At 33.9% G+C, this 21081-nt stretch overlaps 2 protein-coding genes across 2 annotated transcripts in view; one reads left to right on the plus strand and one right to left on the minus strand.

Moving 5' to 3' along the window:
• Nucleotides 1-17579, minus strand: part of LOC149898023 (epidermal growth factor receptor kinase substrate 8-like) — a 37869-nt gene extending 20290 nt beyond the window's left edge. Inside the window, exons 1-3 of the mRNA XM_090115944.1 lie at nt 17439-17579; nt 2397-2503; nt 283-442 (exon numbers count right to left, since the gene is read on the minus strand). Coding sequence (XP_089972070.1) covers nt 283-442; nt 2397-2456 — 220 coding nt within the window. The 5' untranslated portion in view covers nt 2457-2503; nt 17439-17579. The remainder of the gene's footprint in view (nt 1-282; nt 443-2396; nt 2504-17438) is intronic.
• LOC149898024 (Na(+)/H(+) exchange regulatory cofactor NHE-RF1) lies at nt 17564-18588 on the plus strand. Its single transcript, XM_090115943.1, has one exon. It carries the CDS (start codon nt 17652-17654, stop codon nt 18192-18194), a length of 543 nt encoding a protein of 180 aa, XP_089972069.1. The 5' UTR covers nt 17564-17651; the 3' UTR covers nt 18195-18588.
• Nucleotides 18589-21081: the final 2493 nt, after the last annotated feature.

Consider the following 21081-nt stretch of genomic DNA (forward strand, 5'->3'; position numbering starts at 1 on the left):
TTAAAGTTTCAGTAGAAATATTAAAAACGTTTTCTCGTTTCCACACTTTGCTGTGTTTATATCAGTTTAATAAATAAGTACTAAAATCGAAGTAATTAATATTATTATTGTATTAAGTTCCATTTGTATCTCTTACTGACCGAAATGTATGCCTACAAGATGCCTACAAGACTGTCAAAAACAGATCCCAAGGTACAAGTATTTCACTTAGTTCGGGATGCACTATCCTACATTTGTAGTAACTATTTACTGGTCACAATAACTTTATTTCATTTCAATTACCATTTGTCTTCTCGAGCTGCAGCAGCCGCCTCATACCATCAGCAGGATACACGATCCCCGTCTCCCTGGTCACCGTGAAGGTGGCCAGGTGTTCCAGCACATATACCGCCCGCCCTCGCAGACCAGCCAGCTGCTCGAATTCGTCCATCGCACGCGCTGCCTGGAAAGAATAAATGGTCCTTGGTTAATATTGGTAATTGGTGATTGATCGTATTAAAATGTTATGAAAAGGATCGAGGATCTAATTATTTAGATTTTAGACTGTATTTTGGTTTTGCAATATGAGGGAAAATTTCTTTTTCAAACGTTTTTGTTAGTTTCCCCTGTATGTTTTTGACACACACTTTAAACGTACATATTTAATTCAAACTTTGCACACTTATTAATGCAATACTTTCATTATTATTATTTTTTTGGTTTTATTAAATTACTAGTTTTCCGCCCGCGGCTTCGCCCGCGTTTTCAAAGAAAAACCCGTTCCCGTAGGATTTCCGGGATAAAACCTATCCTATGTCCTTTCTCGGGTATCAAAATACATATCTCTATACCAAATTTCATGCAAATTGGTTCAGTAGTTAAGGCGTGATTGAGTAACAGACAGACAGACAGAGTTACTTTCGCATTTATAATATTAGTATGGATTTAGAATGAAAAAAAATAAGAACATAGATATTTGTAAGGATTATCAAAGTGATATATGTAGGGTAAAAGCCGGATAGTTGCGCCACTTTTCAAAAAAGCTATATTATGAAAAATTATGTACTTAATAAGAATAATGAAACATGTATATCAAAAGATAGGTCTTTAAACCATCATATTAGCCTATTTTATTAAACATAATTATTAAAGGTTTTGAGTAAATCCTGTTTTATTTGACCTCTCAAATGAAGGATAGTTGCCTAATCTAGCGGATAGTTGCCTATCGTAAATAATACTTCAGAGGATACTTGCCTCGTGAGGGGATAGATGCCTCACAATATTTTTTTTAAATAAAAAAACAAATTTATATCAATTCACTTAATCAGTCTTTATTATTTGTTACAACTTTGGCATTAATCATCAGAAGTGAGGGATTTCATCTTTCCACAGCGCATGCAATACAGTTTCATCCATATTAAATATTCCATCTGGTTTAACCAGCAATTCATTCTCAGTTAAGACAGTAGGTAATAAGTAGATCAAAAAATTTTGCAACGTCTTCTTGTTGAGACCCCTCACTCTTTCAATTGATAAACCCTCAGCTTGCCTCAAAACTATTTCGGGATTTCTTTCCAGAAAGCTTTTTAACCATTGTGGCCCAGACATTATGCTTTAACCCCAAATTTTCGGCAAACTGGTAAGCTAGCTGACGAATTGTATTTCTTTCAGGAGGAAATCCTGCGTCTCCGAGCTTTAGTATATGAGTCACTAGTCTTTTTTCATTTTCAAAATCAAGGACAGGGTATTTTCCTGGAAGTTAAATAAAAAATTAGCGAAATGAATATTGTACCGGCACGGACCGGCCTTATTACCAATAAAAACGCAATAATATTAATATTTGCTAGTGAAAGAATTTGTAGTTGCGGATAGTTGCCCCGAGAGCAACTATCCGCACAAGTTTCTAAGGCGACTATCCTTTTTGATACGGATACTTGCCCTTTTTATTTGCGAAATAAATCAACAATATTTTGCAATAAAATGTAATTAACAGTATAATTTAAAGTCTAATGCACGCAAAGAAACATAAACTATATTGAAATCACAATTAGTAACAAAAATTTTCAATACAAATGACTTACCAATATAGTTTCAACGCCTATCGAAGTTTCACCGCGGAACAATTTCGCTCACACAGATGAAACGCGTGATTCTACACAAACGATTGACGTGGCACTGAGGTCTGCGGGAGGGGTACTTACAACTATAGTAAAGCGTTATTGCCACTAATGTCCGTAACATAGTGTATTCGAAACTGCGGCAAGTATCCCACTGGCGCAACTATCCGGCTTTTACCCTAATATATTAGTGTCTTTTAAAAGAATTCGCCTATTTATCATTAGGTTTGAAGACATAATATACAGTATATTATGTTTTCAAAATACTAGAAAAGTATTATATTAGAGATAAAAGCTTACCTGAGAGTCCCCCCCACGGGAGCGCCCCCCTGCGCTTGCTCCACCACTCCGCATTGCCATTTCAATGTTGTTGCATCTTCAGTTATATTGCTTTGGTTGTTGTAATTCTGAAACGAGAAATAGATTTTGTTAGTTTTGTGAAACAAATTATCACATTTTCAATTAAATGGGTCGAAATATAAAATAATAATAACTTTCTTTATCTTGCATATATATGGCTATGTCACTATAATTTTTATCATAAGATCACAATATGTAATGTGCTCTTGCATTTCAATTAATAGTTAAAAAGATTATCTACTTAAAAAAATATTACCATGTTTTTATTTTGATGTGTTCTACCAGAAAAAATAATCAAAATGAGCAGAACAGCTATCAATGCATCAATATTATCATAGTTATCTGATGCTATGTGTGATAACAGTAAGTGCATAAATGTATCGAAAACAAAGGAACGAACTTTCATACGATTTTTGTAATTGTCTTGATTGTAGACTTATTAAGAACTAGTGGTCCGCCCCGGCTTCGCCCGTGGTACATATTTCGCAATAAATAGTAGCCTATGTCCTTTCTCGGGTATCAAAATATCTCCATACCAAATTTCATGCAAATTGGTTCAGTTGTTTAGGCGTGATTGAGTAACAGACAGACAGACAGAGTTACTTTCGCATTTATAATATTAGCACAGACTAATAATAATATATGTACAGTAGAACTCCAATTATCCGAACTCCGACTATCCGAATCGCCGATTATCCGAATCACAAAAAATTGTCCAAAAAAAGTCAAAGTGCGCTATTATTCTTCCCCCCGCGAAGCCAGTGTTTGCGCGTCAAGTCTTGACTTGACTTGTTGTGCCTACACTGACTTGAGATGTTTAAAAAACAATGATTTTTATTTCTAAACTTGTACATAAGTAGGTACATTTTATTTATATATTTAAAACATGTGAAAATTTCATGTTTCTTTCATTTAATTCAATAAAAATATAGTGCACTGTGCAATATCAAAACGTAGCTTTTATTCTCTCCAATTTCAAATTTAAAAAAAAATCCGATTATCCGAATATTTGATTATCCGAATGGGTCCCGGTCCCCATTAATTCGGATAATTGGAGTTCTACTGTACTACGATATTAGTATGTATGTTTAAGGTTTATTAATTACTAGCTGCGCTCCGCGGTTTCACCCGCGTCGCTCCGCTTGTGTTGGTATTAGCGTGATGATATTATAGCCTATAACGTTCCTCGATAAATGGGCTATCCAATACCGAAAGATTTTTTCAAATCGGACCAGTAGTTCTTGAGATTAGCGCGTTCAAACAAACAAACAAACTCTTCAGCTTTATCATATTAGTATAGATACAGAATAAAATGTTTTAAATATAGTAATTTATTAATTTTGACTATTATTTTGGAAGGATTACTATTTCTGAAGTGTGTCATAACCTCTAAGGTCATAACCATAATAGATTATATAGATAGATACGATAATAATACATAATTGAATTATATGACGTTCTTCCGGAGTCATTCCATACTAAGTGGCATCAATAAATTAAATTTTATTACCAACTAGCGGTCCGCCCCGGCTTCGCCCGTGGTACATATTTACGTTTTCTCTACATAAGAACCATCCTCGTACTTCAAGGAATATAATAAAAAAAAGAATTACCGAAATCGGTTCAGCCGTTCTCGAGTTATGCGCTTACCAACACATTTTGCGATTCATTTTTATATTACCAAATATAATACAGTTTGCATAATCCCAATTACTGATAAAAGTACTAATTACAATTGAGTTACGCTACTTCGTAAACATTCTCTAGATAACAGGCAGTTCCGAGTATATAGCTTTAGAAATACGATTTATATTTCATGCGGTAATCAATTTTTTCGTGATTGATGTAATTAAAATTATAAATCGAGCTTTGTGCGACTGATTCACATAAACTTTCGCGGGTTTTGGATTCCCTAATGTATAAGTATTGATTTTATGTCTTGTATATTTTTTTTAAATATGCATATTTTAATTGTGTGTTGGTAATACACAATCTACTTTCTAATTATTGTGAGCGCATATAATATCATGGCATATATTATGATGATATTTTTGAATAAATAACTAAATTCAGTTTTATTTTTAGTTAAAATAAATAGTATCTACTATTAAAATAAACATACCTAGTAGATGAACTATGTTTATTTTTTCTTAAAAATAAAAAATAAATCATGTACTGAAATTCTTAGAAACTTCCATCATGAATGAACTACAATTTCCATACAGGGTTACGTGACGCGCAAGAGGAACATATAGTTTTCTCCCTTACACGTATGCAATACATCCATCTGTCCCTTTCTAGTACTTTCTCTAATCCATGGTATACGGAACTACACATACCATGATGTGTAGAAACTCATAGAAAGTTCTGTGCGTGAGATTATTCCATTTTAGTGTACATAGAATAACAATAGTGTAGAAGTCTAGTACTGTACTCGTCATTCATCTAACAAACTAAAGGGTTAAGTAGTTTAGTGTTTTGTCTCATTCTTACATATTTAATAACATATGGGAGTGAAAGGGACGAAGCTTTTAAGTCAACTTTTGCTCAATTAACATTTAATAAGCCCGTAGCTGTGCCGCGCGGTTTCATCCGCCATAAAAATCCAGATATTTATCCGCTACCGCCACGCGGTGGGTATCTCTGGTTTGAATAGGCTTGTAATTCTGTAATTCCCTGTTTCAAAGCTTTATCAATATACAAGCTGTGCCCCGCGGTCTTACCCGTATTGCTTCGCTCCTGTTGGTATTAGCGAGATGATAGCCTTCCTCGATAAATGGGCTATCTAACAAATCGGACCAGAAGTTCCCGAGATTAGCGCGTTCAAACAAACAAACAAACTCTTCAGCTTTATAATGTTAGTACAGATTAAAGACTACGTTTGTCCCTTCAAATACATTTCATTTCATAATTCATCCATAACGCTTCTGTTAAATTATAATATTATCTGTGATATGGATTAAATTTCTTAATTACCTACAGTGCAAAATGAAATTTTACTCTCCAACTATAAAAAGTAATCTTTGCATAGATTTAATTTTTATTACAAAATATGCAAACTGCCGAATATGAATTTACATCATAATGAAGTACTTACTCTGTTTTAAGACTCATTAATGTTTTCACTTTTTTCGCGGTATGTGTCACACAAACATACAATACAAAGTCACGTAGTGTACTGTCATGTATTGTTAGCTATTATTAGTGTTACCTAATATTATTAATAATATGCGTTAAAATGAGCAGGCACGTAAAATTACAAATTTTTGTGTCAGCACAACGATAAGAAATTTTAGTATTAATTTTGTAATGTTTTGCGTTTAAAAAACGATATATTTTCTATTAATCACTCACAATAATTATATCACTCATATCCAACCTACTTACTCTTACAACTTACTTGTGGTATCACTTAGTAAAAAATAATAACACTTATTGCATAGAAGATACTACTTATATGATGCGTTGATGTCTTTTATAAGAACGTCTCGATTTTGATAATATTTTATTTAATACCAATATGAAAAACCCTATTAATTAATTTTTTAAATCAATAATTTAATTACGTATCAATCTTTTACGTTTAACAAGAATTATAAATAAAAATACGTAAAATATGTTATCGATCGAATTTGCCACTCAGATAAGATTCGTTATCATACTTTATCTTCTGTAATCATTATTCATATGAATTTATAATTAATTATATTATAATATATTAATAATTACATTACTTAGATTCGAATTATTTCAACGAATGAATAACATTCATTCATACATTCAAAATTCTATCATTTTCAACATAATCATTCCTGCGCTATATTATATGTATATTATAGATTGAACTATAAATACCTACGTACATAAGTAAATTGAAACAAGACAAAAAATATCAACAAAATACAACAAAGTACCCATAACATAATAACTGTAACAAAAATAATTTTTTACCCAGACAAAAAAAAACTTTTTTTTAAAATTTAAACTACACTTAAGACCATCTGGAACTACTTAATAACTTTTATTTAACTTAAATGGTATTACATATAAAACTAATATAATTATCTAGAGGACAGGTCAAGTTCAACCACTGAAACTTGATTACTAACAATTTGCAAAATACTAATTAGTTAATTAAAACATGATGTCACATGACACATCTAATTGGTAGATACTTTAATATATGCATTTCGTAAATTGGTTATAAATTTCCATAAAATTATTAATTAGTGAGTGTGTTTTCATTTATAACATTAAGTTTGTTTATAATTATATGTATTACTAGCTGCGCTCCGCGGTTTCACCCGCGTGGCTCCACTCCTGTTAGTCTTAGCGTGATGATATATAGTCTATAGCCTTCCTCGATGAATGGTCTATCTAACACCGAAATAATTTTTCAAATCGGACCAGTAAATCCTGAGATTAGCGCGTTCAAACAAACAAACAAATTCTTCAGCTTTATAATATAAGTTTAGAATATAGATATAATATTTAAGAAAGGTATAACTGCCAACAAACTGTTGTACAGTTTGGCAGAGTAATATGTAACAAACTTGTAATTGTTTTTGTGAAAAAAAAATAGAATTAAATAAATAAATATTATAGGACATTATTTTTTTAGTTTAGTTTAGTTTTGAATATCTACGTTATGATTTCAATGTGATATCAATGTAAAAAGGATGAGTAATAATGGAGCTTTGAGCTTTTTACTGGCAAAGGATTTACAAAACCATCGTAACTAGTAATTTTTGAACTATTAATTACAAGCAGGTATATAATAAATCTTCCACTATATACTGAGCACACTTTATGTACTAGTAAATTAAACATAGTGGAGACATTTCTCTAGAAATACATAAGTAAACTGGTATTGATATAAAAAAATTAGGGTCACCAAAATCTTACTTATCTAACGCACTATAAGAACAAATCACCATTACCTAAAAAGCCTTAAGTATACATGAAAACCTCGACAAGCTGGTCAGTTGACCTATTGCCGTACACGTAACTCTGCGCAAATACGCAAAGAATGCCGCCTGTCGCAGCCTCCAGTGACCTTCATCTGTTTATAGATTAAATTCATACTAGCAAAGAGGCTTTTTATTATTCTTGTAGGTACTGTAATGTGTCAGTTAATGTTTGGTATACCTATGATGTATAGGATCGGTTTTAAGCTATACTAATATTATAAAGCTGAAGAATTTGTTTGTTTGTTTGTTTGAACGCGCTAATCTCGGGAACTACTGGGCCGATTTGAAAAATTCTTTCGGTGTTAGATAGTCCATTTATCGAGGAAGGTTATAAGCTATATATCATCACGCTACGACCAACAGGGGTGGAGGCACGGGGGTGCCTCCACCCCTGCAACCGCGCGGAGCAGCTAGTTTAAGATAATTTGTTTCAATATAAAGATAACAATCATGTTATTAAATAATTTACTGAGGAATACTTATTAATGCCAAATTTACATACCTATCTATTGAAAACTATATTTTTTATATAATGAGTTTAAAATATACCTACTATAGATAATTAGACAGATACAGGGCACGGCCTACGACATCGAATTTTCAACTTAAATTTTAATTAAACACAATTTATAGTTATATTGATAATTGTCTCACAGTTATTATGAGGAAAATTATAATCTTATTCTATTTTTAAGCTACACTATAATAATGTGAATAACACATACCTATGAATTATTATTAACTTAATATAATTATTTTCACCACGCTTTTTAGAAAAATAATTCACATAATTAAAGCTGTATATAAAATGTCTCTTGAGTACTAAAACACTGCACAAACGGCACAAGAATGTCAATTGTTTGATAACGCATATCTTAACCAACTCAAGAGCACACGAAATAATACCTTCTTATCCAAAAAATAAAGTTTAATATCAATTGATACGCGAAAACACGTGCGAATATTAATTTAGAAAATTAATCCTTATGATAAAGTGATTAGGGTTCGTTTTAACTTGTACTATTCGTGTAGTTATGACGTCTGACTGATTTCCCCATGATCACACATTCTTTAGTGATGACATAGTGGAGGTTCCAAGGGATTTAGAACTTCGAAGTTATGCTTTCAATCATCGTTTAACAGAATAAATTATTACAAGTGTAGTTCAATTTTAATAGCAAATACTAGCTGGGCTCCGCAAGCTTCGCTCCTGTTAGTCTTAGCATGATGATATATAGCTTAAAGCCTTCCGGCTTCCTCGATAAATGGGCTATCTAACAACGAAATAATTTGTTCAAATCGGACCAGTAGTTCCTGAGATTAGCGTGTTCAAACAAAAAAACAAACTCTTCAGCTTTATAATATTGATGGCTATGAATGGCTATAATATTTCTATGACTCGTCTGAGAAGCTGCAAAGTACGCGAGAGAAGCGCAAAAACAGTGGCCTACTATATTTTTTAAATGGCATTGATGTTAATTCATTCCACATACACATGTTCAAGAATAAAAGTTTTTAATGAATTTTATCTATTTTTACGCCGAAAGTGCGAATGTGAGTTTTAGCAAAGAAATAGGTAGCATAGAATAATTAATATTGATTGAATTAGGTATTTAAACAGGAAAATTTACTTTTTATTTTGAAAGTTTCTGTATCTTAGGAAGCTTCTTAGACTTTAGTCTTCATCGTATCTAGGACCATTCATTTTTTAATAATTTTTCGTAGGTTCACCAATTCTTAAATCTTTCTTCACCAATCAGGTAGACAACACGAAAAAAAAAATTGTTTTCCCCCGCCCAAAAAATGTGTTCGGTAAAAAACATATATGATGGAAAATCCTGTCCTTAAAAATGTCGGCAATTTGTTCATTTCATAAAGCAATAATAATTACATATCGAAACGTTTTGAAACTGATAACGTTATTTCAAGGCACCGATCGGAATGCGATTATGCAACTGAAGTATATAAACAATGTATTAGCGATATACAGCCTTGTTAGCAACCTTCAATCATATGTAAAATTAGCACTTCTTCTGTGAAGGCGGTATAATATTAGTGTAAATTATTTTGAAAATTTTACTTATGTACTAACTGCCTGAATACACGCTCGTCCAGGATAATGAAATACATAATCCCTACTAATATTAAAAATACGAAAGTAACTCTGTCTGTTTGTCTGTTACGCTTTCCCACTTAAACCTCTCAACCGATTTTGATGAAATTTGGCACGGACAATCTTTAGACCCTGAGAAAGAACATAGGCTACCTTTTATCAAAACACCACGCGGGCGAAGCCGCGGGCGGAAGCTAGTATATAAATATAGCCTATGATTATCTCTGTATAGTTTCCTAATGGTAATAGAGGAGTTTTTGAGTTAAATTTCAAGAAACAAAAACTTAAATATTATCTCTTATAATAATTAATTTAGATTCAGATTAAAAATAACTGCATGTGTATTTGAAACGACAAAATAACAGACTTTATAATAGGTACGAAACAGGTAGATATTAGTTCCTACGTCGTAGAGTCCTATAGGTATATCATAGGTATTCAGACCAACGAGCTATCCTTATACTAAATCTATGTAAGTACTAGAAATATAACACAAAGGTATCCATTGTACCGACCGCCTCCTTGGTACAGTGGTTGACGCGTGAGCCTAGAACCGAGGGGCCCTGGGTTCGATTCCCGGTGGAGACGAAGAAAAAAAAATGTCTCGGTCTGGCAGGACACAGAAGGCTGATCACCTACTTGTCCCTAAAGAAAATCGATCAGTGAAACAGATGTATGAATAATGCATCTGCCCCTTACCCCACTACGGGGACACGGGACTTCACTATCTATTGTACCTGCTATTAGGTCATCTAGAAACGTATTATGTGATATGAGTATTCTTATCAGAGATAATGCAATAACTTGCACGCCGAGTTTCAAAGTAGAAAGTTTTGTTAATCATATTTAGTTTATTACGAATACTAGTTTACCGCCCGCGGCTTCGCCCGCTTTGTCTAAAACCTAATAAATTATATACTAAAACCTTCCTCTTGAATCACTCTATCTATTAAAAAAACCGCATCAAAATCCGTTGCGTAGTTTTAAAGATTTAAGCATACAAAGGGACATAGGGACAGAGAAAGCGACTTTGTTTTATACTATGTAGTGATTTATCATTTACTAATAATATCATTATTTATTACAGCTATTAAGTTAATTAATTAGACAATTGACGATTTCTTAAAGTATTTAATTATGAATTGTTGTTTATATTTCGGCATAAAAGTTTAAATATAGCTTTTGTTATTAAATTTTAATTTTTAAGTCATTGCATTGCCTTCAACATAATATATTTTCATATTTTTTAAATATAATGATATTCTTAGTTTATAGAAAAAGCCCTGAAACTCAATTTAACTTTCTTATCTATCTATACTATAATCTGTACTTAATATTATAAAGAGGAAAGGTTTGTATGTATGTATGTATGGTTTTTACGCATAAACTACTGGACCGATTTTGATGAAATTTGGCACAGATAATCTTTAGACCCTGAGAAAGAACATAGGCTACCTTTTATTGCGAAATATGTACCACGGGCGAAGCCGGGGCGGACCGCTAGTAATATTATAAAGAGGTAAGGTTTGTATGTATGGCTTTCACGAATAAACTACTGAACCGATTACAATGAAATTTAGCACACGTATAGAAGGTAACTTGAATTAACACATAGGATAGGTTTTATCCCGGAAATCTCACGGGAATGGGAACTATGCGGGTTTTCCTTTGAAAACGCGGCCGAAGCCGCAGGCGGAAATCTAGTGTAACAATAAAATCATATTGATATCAATTATCAATTTATATTTATTATTAAATGAATCACCGAACAAAGAGGTAAAACACAAGCTAGATTGGTTACGCTTTGAAGCCCACGTAGGTAGTTTTCATTATAACAATACTACTTACTAGTCGCTTGTCCCGGCTTCAACTGGGTTGGCTTGAGATAAGAACTAAGTACCTAATTAAAATAGATTATATTTGTAAGTGGGAAAAAACAATTTCAAATGATAATAGAAAAGAAAAAAAATCCCCTTTTCTCCCTTTCTTCTAAACTTTATATTAGTTTGTGTGAAGTCCATCATCCTAAAACGACATGAACCTTCTTTTTGTAAATACTTTTCAGATTCTGGCTTTTTACAGCATAGTTTAAATAATATTATGTATTTGTTGTAATATATGCTTGTGTTCCTCATTTGCTGCTTTGTTTACACACTACTATAATAAGTACCTACTGGGTTTAAACAATAAATATCTCTTCAAATCACAACGATGTAAACAGCATTAATGATAAACATGCCAACCTTATTTCTTATGAATCATCACATTTGCTATGTGCTAACGTTATATGAAAATACTTGATAATTTAGTTCGCACTAGAATAAGCCATTAAAGACAACCAGTTTAGTGAGACCTCTGTATTACATTGAAGACCATACGTTAAAGGGACCATGAATTTACTATGTATGGTCGATGATATGAGATAAAGAACACTGTTGATTTTCTAATCAACACTTATGGTGATAGGTATGATGCTACTCTTTAAAAAAATATTTGAATTATTTTTTTTCTATTAAAGCTATAAATAACGTATTCAACATCCAGATTTACAGAACACGCCCCCTAACTACTAATTGAAATATTTATTTTGAGTTTTGATCAATGTTTAATTAAAAATATAATCACTGTTTACAAATACAAGTTACACAAATATGTGTGTGTGTGTGTGTGTGTTTGTTACTCTTTCACGCAAACTCTACTGAACCGATTACAATGAAATTTGGCACACACATAGAGGGTAACTTGGATTAACAAATAGGATAGGTTTTATCCCGGAAATCCCACGGGATCGGGAACTATGCGGGGTTTTCTTTGAAAACGCGGGCGAAGCCGCCTGCGGAAATGTAGTTATGAATAAATATCATATTTTAGTACATAATAATATAAATGCTATGTCTAGACTTTTCTTACGCATCATAACAGGCACAAAGAGATGATAAGACGTAATCACAAGTATGTTATCATTTCAAAGATATAATGTTGAACAATTGATTTCATATTAATATATGTAATCAAATTGATAAGGAATGAATATATGTATTACACATGATATACTTTATAAGACTGAAAATAATGAAATATATTTTTATGTCATATTTTATGTATGTATTTTACTGATTTCCCCAATATTTGGGCGTATTTAAGTCCAACTTGGGGTCGATTTTTCAATCCTCCGTTAAAATTTATTCATCGAATAACGTAGATATTAAACTACTAAAAAATGGGTCTATTGTCCGACTTTTGTTATTTTACAGGTTATATTTTCATATTATTGTGTAAAACTTTATTGAACGGTTAATTTTTAACTAAAGATTGAATAACCGCCCCTTGATCAAGTTTATTTTTTTATTGTAAAACTTTTATGACCTCATTTTGTTCATTGTCTGCTTATAATAACAAAACATAATATAAATATTAATTTACGAATAAATAATGTAATTTAGCACCTTCTTTTCTGCTCCGTATTTAACTTATTCGCTTTCTACCTACATTATTATTACTCTAAAAGAGTACGGTCTAACTGTAAAAATTAGCATTTAGAAATAGCAGGCTAATATTTTTAATGGTGGCTATAAAAGATACGTATGTGTATGGTAAGTGTTATAAAAAGTATTGTTTGAATGGATTATCTGAACACGTAAATGAAAAACAACTCAAATTTGCACTAAGAATAGAAATGATTGAAAGGGGGATATAGCTAGTAAACTTAGAAGTGTTGAAATGCTTGTTAGTTTTATAATTTATTAATTCACTGGCTGCGCTCCGCGGTTTCACCCGCGTGGCACGTGGCGCGTGATGATAGCCTGCCTCGATAAATGGGCTATCCAACACGGAAAGAATTTTTCAAATCGGACCAGTAGTTCTTGAGATTAGCGCGTTCAAACAAACAAACAAACTCTTCAGCTTTATAATATTAGTATAGATTGTATAATTTGTTGTTCTGAATCAAATCTTATCATAATTGTGTTAAGCCTCGTGCCCCCATGTGGAATATCAGGGACTTCGAACTGATTAACTGATTAACTGATTTATTTCTTTTACTGTTGTATTTCATGTTTCAACTGCGCATAGAATCTAAAACCATAGGGGTTACCATGATGTCTTATAAGATTTATAGACTATATTCTGGAAATAATACTGCTATATCAGTTATATTTCCAGAATGGAAAAGTGATGGCGCTAGACCACCTGTATAGCGCTGTCATTTTTCCACACTGCCAATAATAATGCTTTATGACGACATAGTAAGGCTGTGTTGTGTACTATCTGACCACAGTATAGGGCCAACTTCAGAACTATAAACTAACCACAGTATAGTGCTAACCTCAGTATTATAAATAACGATTCAATTGATATTGTAAAGACCTGTATACGCCTTCGTACACCGTTAGCTAGTATGCAAAAATGTAGTGAAAGCAAAATATTATGAATTTAATTGGACTATTATAAAAGTAATCAATCAATCACAATTATGAGGTAATTGTAATGAATCGTTCGTGTTATTACGAAATGGTTATTTAATTATCAAATGATATATGTGTATGTTATGTTACTCTTGAGTCTTGATAATAATACGTGTTAACCTTTTTTTTTAAGTGGGGAAATCTTGCATACCTAGATACCCACGGCCTCCGGGGAAGAGGCCGTGGGTTATGTCGGATTCCTACCGACCAAAACCCCACTGTGTTCCGTCAAGCCGCATCAACGACGCGGCCACGGGTATGGTAGAATTCTTCCGTGACCCCGTCAGCGGCTGCCCGTCGCCAGGCCAAAACAAATTGTGAGCCAACCAGCTCCAACCTCATGGGGCGGCGTGAGCGTAACGAATACGTGTTAGCCTAGGCTGGCTCAAAGAAAATTTCAGTAGAAAGACTTTTTGCCTTCTTTGGAAGGTCATTAATTATGACTATATATTATATTTGTTTATGCCATTTTCAGTGCTATTAAATAAATATTTTTAAAGTCATGACCTTTATAAAACAGGGGACCTTTATCAGAGGGAATGAATGTCTTCATTAGATCGAAGAATAAAACTTTTATCGATAAGAAAAATCTTTTTTTCCATACATATTTATGCATTCACATTACTAATCAATGCAGCATATCATTAATCGTTGTCGTCTCTACGGTAAGAATAAAATAAGAAGATAAGTTATTGGAAATTTAAACCACCTGTGTACAACGACAAAGCAAAGAAAATTGCGCAATCAACAACTGTCGATGGCTTCAAAACCACTTATGGGCTGTATGTAATATGGCTGCCACACCCAAGATGCGTACAGACGAAATTTTATTGTAATATGATTATACGCTACGTTAAAAAAACGTCTTTTTAACGTGTGTTCATATGATTGTATAATTATCTAAGAGTTAATAGTTGCTGTGCTTCGCAGGAACACTTGATGCAAATATCATCACTTTTCAAATCTCTAACTTATACGTGAAGTATTAATAATATTTCTATTCATTTTTATTCATATAAATGTTTGGAGTTACTGTTTTATGCTTTGAATTATATCATCGAATTATGTTGTCAAAGTATTCTGTTGTTCTTTCATAAATTATAGTTACAGATGGAGACATATAGCTATTAGCAGATGATTTACAGATTAATTGTCATCATTTATATATCTTCGACTTTCTGGCCATCTACCATTTGATTGAAGTACCCTTAGCCACCAAGATACCAGCTGCTAATCTTGAAATTATATTACTACTACATACTATACTGTTTTTCTTCTTCTTTTTTACAAATGGCAACTCCCGATCCCAGTGAGGACGGATTCTGCCAATTTCAAGTTTTGAACGGATGGTCAGTTTAAGTTAAGCGTACTCTGTGCTGAGGAAAAATCACGGTTGAGATGATTCAGTTTTATTTACTCATAGACTTCTTACATGGAGCTGTATTACGAGATGGTCCCATATTTTGTCAATGTCAATATATTAATGTTTGCATGTCCTTAGTTAGCTTTTATTATGTTTCAAGTCATTTACTTTTTGATTGAAGCAGATTTAACCACCAAGTACCTAACCATCTGTATAACTCAAAATTGTATCAACAGTGTTACATTGAAACAGTCCCATAGGCAATGAAATGTTTTAATGACCTTACTGGGCTTTCATTATAATCAATAAACACGTTGTTAGAATAAAATGGTTTAAAAATTAATTGCAGGAACCGAACCGGTCAACCTCCATCTAATATGGCCATAGCTTCCTGCATTGCATTTCCAATAATATTAATATGTGTATCACGTACTTATTGCAGGAACCTGCCAGTGTCTATGGTCTTCGGCCATATTGGAATTATGGACCGTTACCCGGATCATAGATTATACAATATGTTCATAACCTAGAATGGGGTAGATAACCCAGGTTTGCTAAAAGTACTGAAAAGTGTTCTATTGGTCTTCTGACATGTGGACTATTAATCTAATTTTGCTGACTGAAATACACCACTAAGGGCTGATTTTTCAATCCTTGGTTAAAACTTATTCGTCGAATAATGTATAAAACTACCATTTTAAAAACGTATTCTAATTGCCCGTATTTGACAGTTTACGTGACATTTTAATATTATCGTGTAATACTTTATTGGACGGATAAGTTTTATCCCAGCATTGAAAAATCAGCCCTAAATAACAAAGCCTGTTACTATGTGAATATGACTTTTGCCCACTGTAACCTATCACCATAAATGAATGAAGCCTGTTTTAAGTACGTGAATATCTACTGAAAGAATATGGTAGGTATTGTAGATACATCACTACAATATAACGGTACCTATTTATGTGGTCCCTTTACATATTTTCTACCTGGTAGTATGTTTAAACGCTAGTTCATAAACTTTGGATTATTATTCAAGCTGAGTTGATCATCTAATTCACTATATAGAAAATTTATTTCAAAAATAAACAAGACGTATAACATATTTTCTTTTCAACTAAGAAATTACCTATGATTATTGATGCCGAATGGGTACATTATCTCTTTTTATTTGGACTTAATTAAAAGTAATGAGTGGAACAACCAATTACTTTTAGTTTGCGTTACCATTAACCCACAAATTGTATTAACATAATATATTTATTTTATTTTTGAAAGGCTTTGTTAAATCCATTGAAAGTCTTTTCTGTCTGAGTTCACTGAATAAAGGTTAAGAAATGTAGAAACACAATTTCTACTTAATTAATGTGTGAATGAAATCTTTTTTGCGATTTATCAGACGGCTCTGTATCGCATTATTACTCTGTGGAATTGATTACATTCCAGTGTTTCCCAAAGTATAGGTATGTAATGTAATTCATATAAATTTGTCTGATGGCGGGTAAGAAATATTAATCATCCATAATTTGTAGTCTTATACACGAGAATGCCTTTTGAAATTTACCTGCGGCAAGCCAAAGGTTTCGACGTGTACCTGTGATAAAGGGACTGAGTTTTTTTCCTTATCTTAATCGTTTGCTTCATCGCAGGTCTTTTATTTAGCACCTATAGAACACACCTTATAAATGCCTCACGAATTCTTGTCACTGAAGAGTTGTAAACATTAATTAAAATACAGCTGAGTTGCGTATACCTTCGGAGCAACGACCGGCGACACTCGTGCGCCATCTACCGGCGGCCTTTTCTCACACTATTTTATATCTTTACACTTTACACATGTTGATCAACAATTTGCGATAAATATTATACATTCAGTTACACTATGAAGTTGTCTAACAAAGGGTTGAAGTATAACATAGACGTAAGCAGATGAAAGTAACAGTATGCTCAAAATAGGGAGTGGCGTCACGGGAAAGCGGTCACTGAGATGCTCGGTCGTATGCGCGCGCGCTGACGTGTCGTGGCATCTTTCACCCCATTAACAAATCGTCTCCTTAGGTCCTAATAACTTACCGTTTGCAGTCAAGTCTCGAAACACACACACAATACACGTAACGAATACTTCGCGCCTGAACGGCGACCCGGTAAGCACTGGAAGTGTCGGTCGCGTTCACGTCCTCCCCTCCCCGCAGCGGAGCCTCCGGCCTCCGCAGGTGATACGTGTTGCGGCGGGTGGCAGTGGCTCATCGCGTCCGAGAGCGATAGCGCGTTTATCAAGTTCCAGCTATGTCTGCGAACGGCACCGCGGCTGCGGAACCGCGGCTGTGCCACGTGCGAAAAGTCCCCGATTTCGACGGCTATGGCTTCAACCTGCACGCCGAAAAGGGCAAGCCGGGCCAGTACATCGGCAAGGTGGACGAAGGATCGCCCGCGGAGAAGGCGGGGCTGCGCCGCGGCGACCGCATCCTTGAAGTGAACGGTCACAGTATAGCGGGCGAGACGCACAAACAAGTGGTAGCGCGCATCAAGGAGCGCGGCGACGACGCCGAGCTGCTGGTGGTGGCCCCCGCGCCCGGCGAGCCCATGCCGGACCTGGACGCGCCCGAGCGGCCTGCCAACAACACTGCGGCCTCCTCCAACGACTCCACGCCGACCACCGGCTCGACAGGCTCCGACCGGACCGACGGAGCGTCCCCTGAGCCACCCCGCCTCAACCTGCAGATGACAGCCGCGGAGATGCGTGCTTTCTTAGCGGCTAAAAAGAAAGTAGACCCCAAAAAGGTGCCAATGGATCTCAAATCCAAGTTCGATATCGTTAAGAAGTTGTGAGGTGCCGTGTCGTGTGTGCGTGATGCGAGCTCGCGTGTCGATGAAACGCCCTATTGTACATAACGGAGGCGCTGTTGCCTATGCGCAGGTGCAATGCGGTGTTGCCAGCCCGCGCCGTGACATCAGTACTCTACCGTGTCATGTTTGATTTGTGATCGTATCCCTGTACAATTTTTGTATCATAATATTACCGAAAGAATGTAACATATCGTGCCTATAAAATTGCCATTGAAGTTGTACATAGGTACTTAAGGAATTTAATGGAATATTTTTTATTTATGTGCGTAACAGATTTAAATTTTATTAATTGATTATTATCTAATTGTTTTAGTTAGAATAATGTTTAATTAAGTGCAATTATTGTTGAGTGATTTAATAAACAAGTTGAAAAATAGTTTTTGTATTTTTGCACTTGACAGCTGTGCGTCTTTTTGCGTAACCTTAAAAATATAATATTCCGATTTCCGATGAAGGAATGTCGAATGCATGCATTCCAAGAACACATATAATACAACCTACTCTATAGTTTTATTGTTTCAGAAATGACCAATGTTATCTCAGTCTGGCATAAAAGCGATAAAACACAAAACGAATAACAGGATGTGTAGTGATTTCTGTGCAGATAATCGATATTCGATAAAAAATTAAGTATTTTTCGTCGGAATTTGAATTAATTCCAATATATTGTAAATTGTTAGTTAAACAACCTATTTCTAGATTGTTCGAAACTTGTTTTTTAGTGAGGATTTTGTTATGGAGTATAAAAACTAAGGTTACGTTGAAACAAGGTTATTTGCTTCGGATCTAAAAGGTATTTTGTTATGTTCATGGAATCACGAGGTATACTTGAACATTATTAATTCATTACTCATCAATTACTAATAGTTCTTGGTACTATTAAATCTTGTATACACAATATAATTACCTAGTACTTAATCATCATTTTATGTATAACTGGGCACATTTTAGGCACAAAAAAATTTTTTTTTAATAATGTGGAAAAAGGCATAACATTTCATATATATATAAAAAAAGACGTAACAATGAATCGATCTAAAATTTAAGAAGTAAAATAAGCCCAAATAAAATTATTTTTATAAAACAAACTATGCCTGCCCTTCTCGCTTCAATATAGATTATAGACTATAAAATAATAATTACTATCTTATATCTATCTTGCACTAGGTATATCTGGGGGCACGGTAGTGCCCCCGCCAAGACGAGCCAAGCGACTACGCGCACGGGCACTACCTACCTTTTCTCGAAGCGCTTCGACGTTTTTTTGAACCCTCATAACTTGGGTTTGGATTATGCTAGATCAACAAAATTTTCGGGATATATTGTCAATAGCGGACTTATTGAACATATTAAGTTTTAATTACATTAGCTTTTATACTTCAGATTTTATTTATATCTAAAAAACGATTGCAAGAAAACAATATAAAAATATCCACAATAGTTGTCTCACGATAAATTGAATCTCATTTATTTATTATTTAAAAGTAAGAAACATCAAGAAATAAACAAACCTTTATATGGATAAAATATCGCCTAGAACGAGAATATTCACAGATTTTCCTTATCTTTGTGGAATTTAAGGAAAAGGTGTATAAAGTTATTTCTGTGCGATACCACGAATTTATAATACATATTTAAAATATTTGTATAAGAACAGAATGGTGCTAAATATGTACTAAATTAATACATATTTTCTAGATAAAATTAATATTAATGTTTATAGGTTGCTACTATAAGAAAAATGCTAATGTTTTGATCTTTAGGTCGATGCATTGGTGTAAGTTTGTCAATCACACCAAACCTACAGAACGGATTTTAAATAAAGTTTGCTGTGTTAAAGTGAAGTCACAGTGAACAAGTAGTAAAACAATGTTTCTTTTAAGCATTCATACTTCAGGACTGCTTTATACCGTTATGACTTTTTGACTTCTTTTTTATTAACACTTCTAGATGGGTCAAAGAATATCTAAAGTCATGCAGTAGGTACCTTATTTTAAGAACTAAGTAATATGTTATGTATATAATTATTTAATACATAATATAAGCATTTATATTTTAAATTTATTTTGTAAAACAATATTACCAGACAATAAGACCTGAAAGGAAAATTACGTGAGTATAGGATGCAATAAAAATCTTAGTTTATCAATGACTCATAGTGTGATGTATGTCGTGACTTCTGGTTACATTTTAGATACGAAGGTAAGGCTCTGTAGATGTAACCTTAGATGGGAGTTTAATATGGAATAATTACACAAGAAATCTTATTCTAAATAACTAGATTTCCGCCCGCGGCTTCACCCGCGTTTTCAAAGGAAAACCAGCATAGTTCCCGTTCCCGTGGGATTTCCGGGATAAAACCTATCCTATGTGTTAATCCAAGTTACCGTCTATATGTGTGCTAAATTTCATTGTAATCGGTTCAGTAGTTTTTACGTGAAAGAGTGACAAACATCCATACATCCATACAAACTTTCGCCTTTATAATAGTATTAAGATTCTAGAAAAAGTTTAAAGGCCAGTTTCACTTGCTGCTAAAGTCACTGAAAACTGACACCCTGTATAAGTATCATACAACATACTTTAGGATCCCATTTAAGAAACACATTCACATGTTTTGAAAATGCTTTCTCTCACCACCACCACTCAACCACCCACTCACTTAACCTTCCAACTCACTCAACCCACCCACTCACACTACCCACTGACTCACACTACATAGCCACTATCTCTACCAACTCACTCCCTCCCTCTACACACTCACTCACACTACCCACTCACTCCTCTACCCACTCAGTCCTCTACCCACTCACTCATCTATCCACTCACTCACACTACCCACCGCTCACACTACCCACTCACTCCCTCT

Source organism: Colias eurytheme, chromosome 24, assembly GCF_061535395.1.
Source record: "Colias eurytheme isolate Ceu_HAF_F1 chromosome 24, ilColEury1 Martin Lab GWU primary, whole genome shotgun sequence".
Classification (NCBI taxonomy): domain Eukaryota; kingdom Metazoa; phylum Arthropoda; class Insecta; order Lepidoptera; family Pieridae; genus Colias; species Colias eurytheme.

Excerpts from the sequence above, each read along its gene's own strand:
- LOC149898024 (XM_090115943.1), top strand. The coding sequence starts at position 17,652 with ATGTCTGCGAACGGCACCGCGGCTGCGGAACCGCGGCTGTGCCACGTG.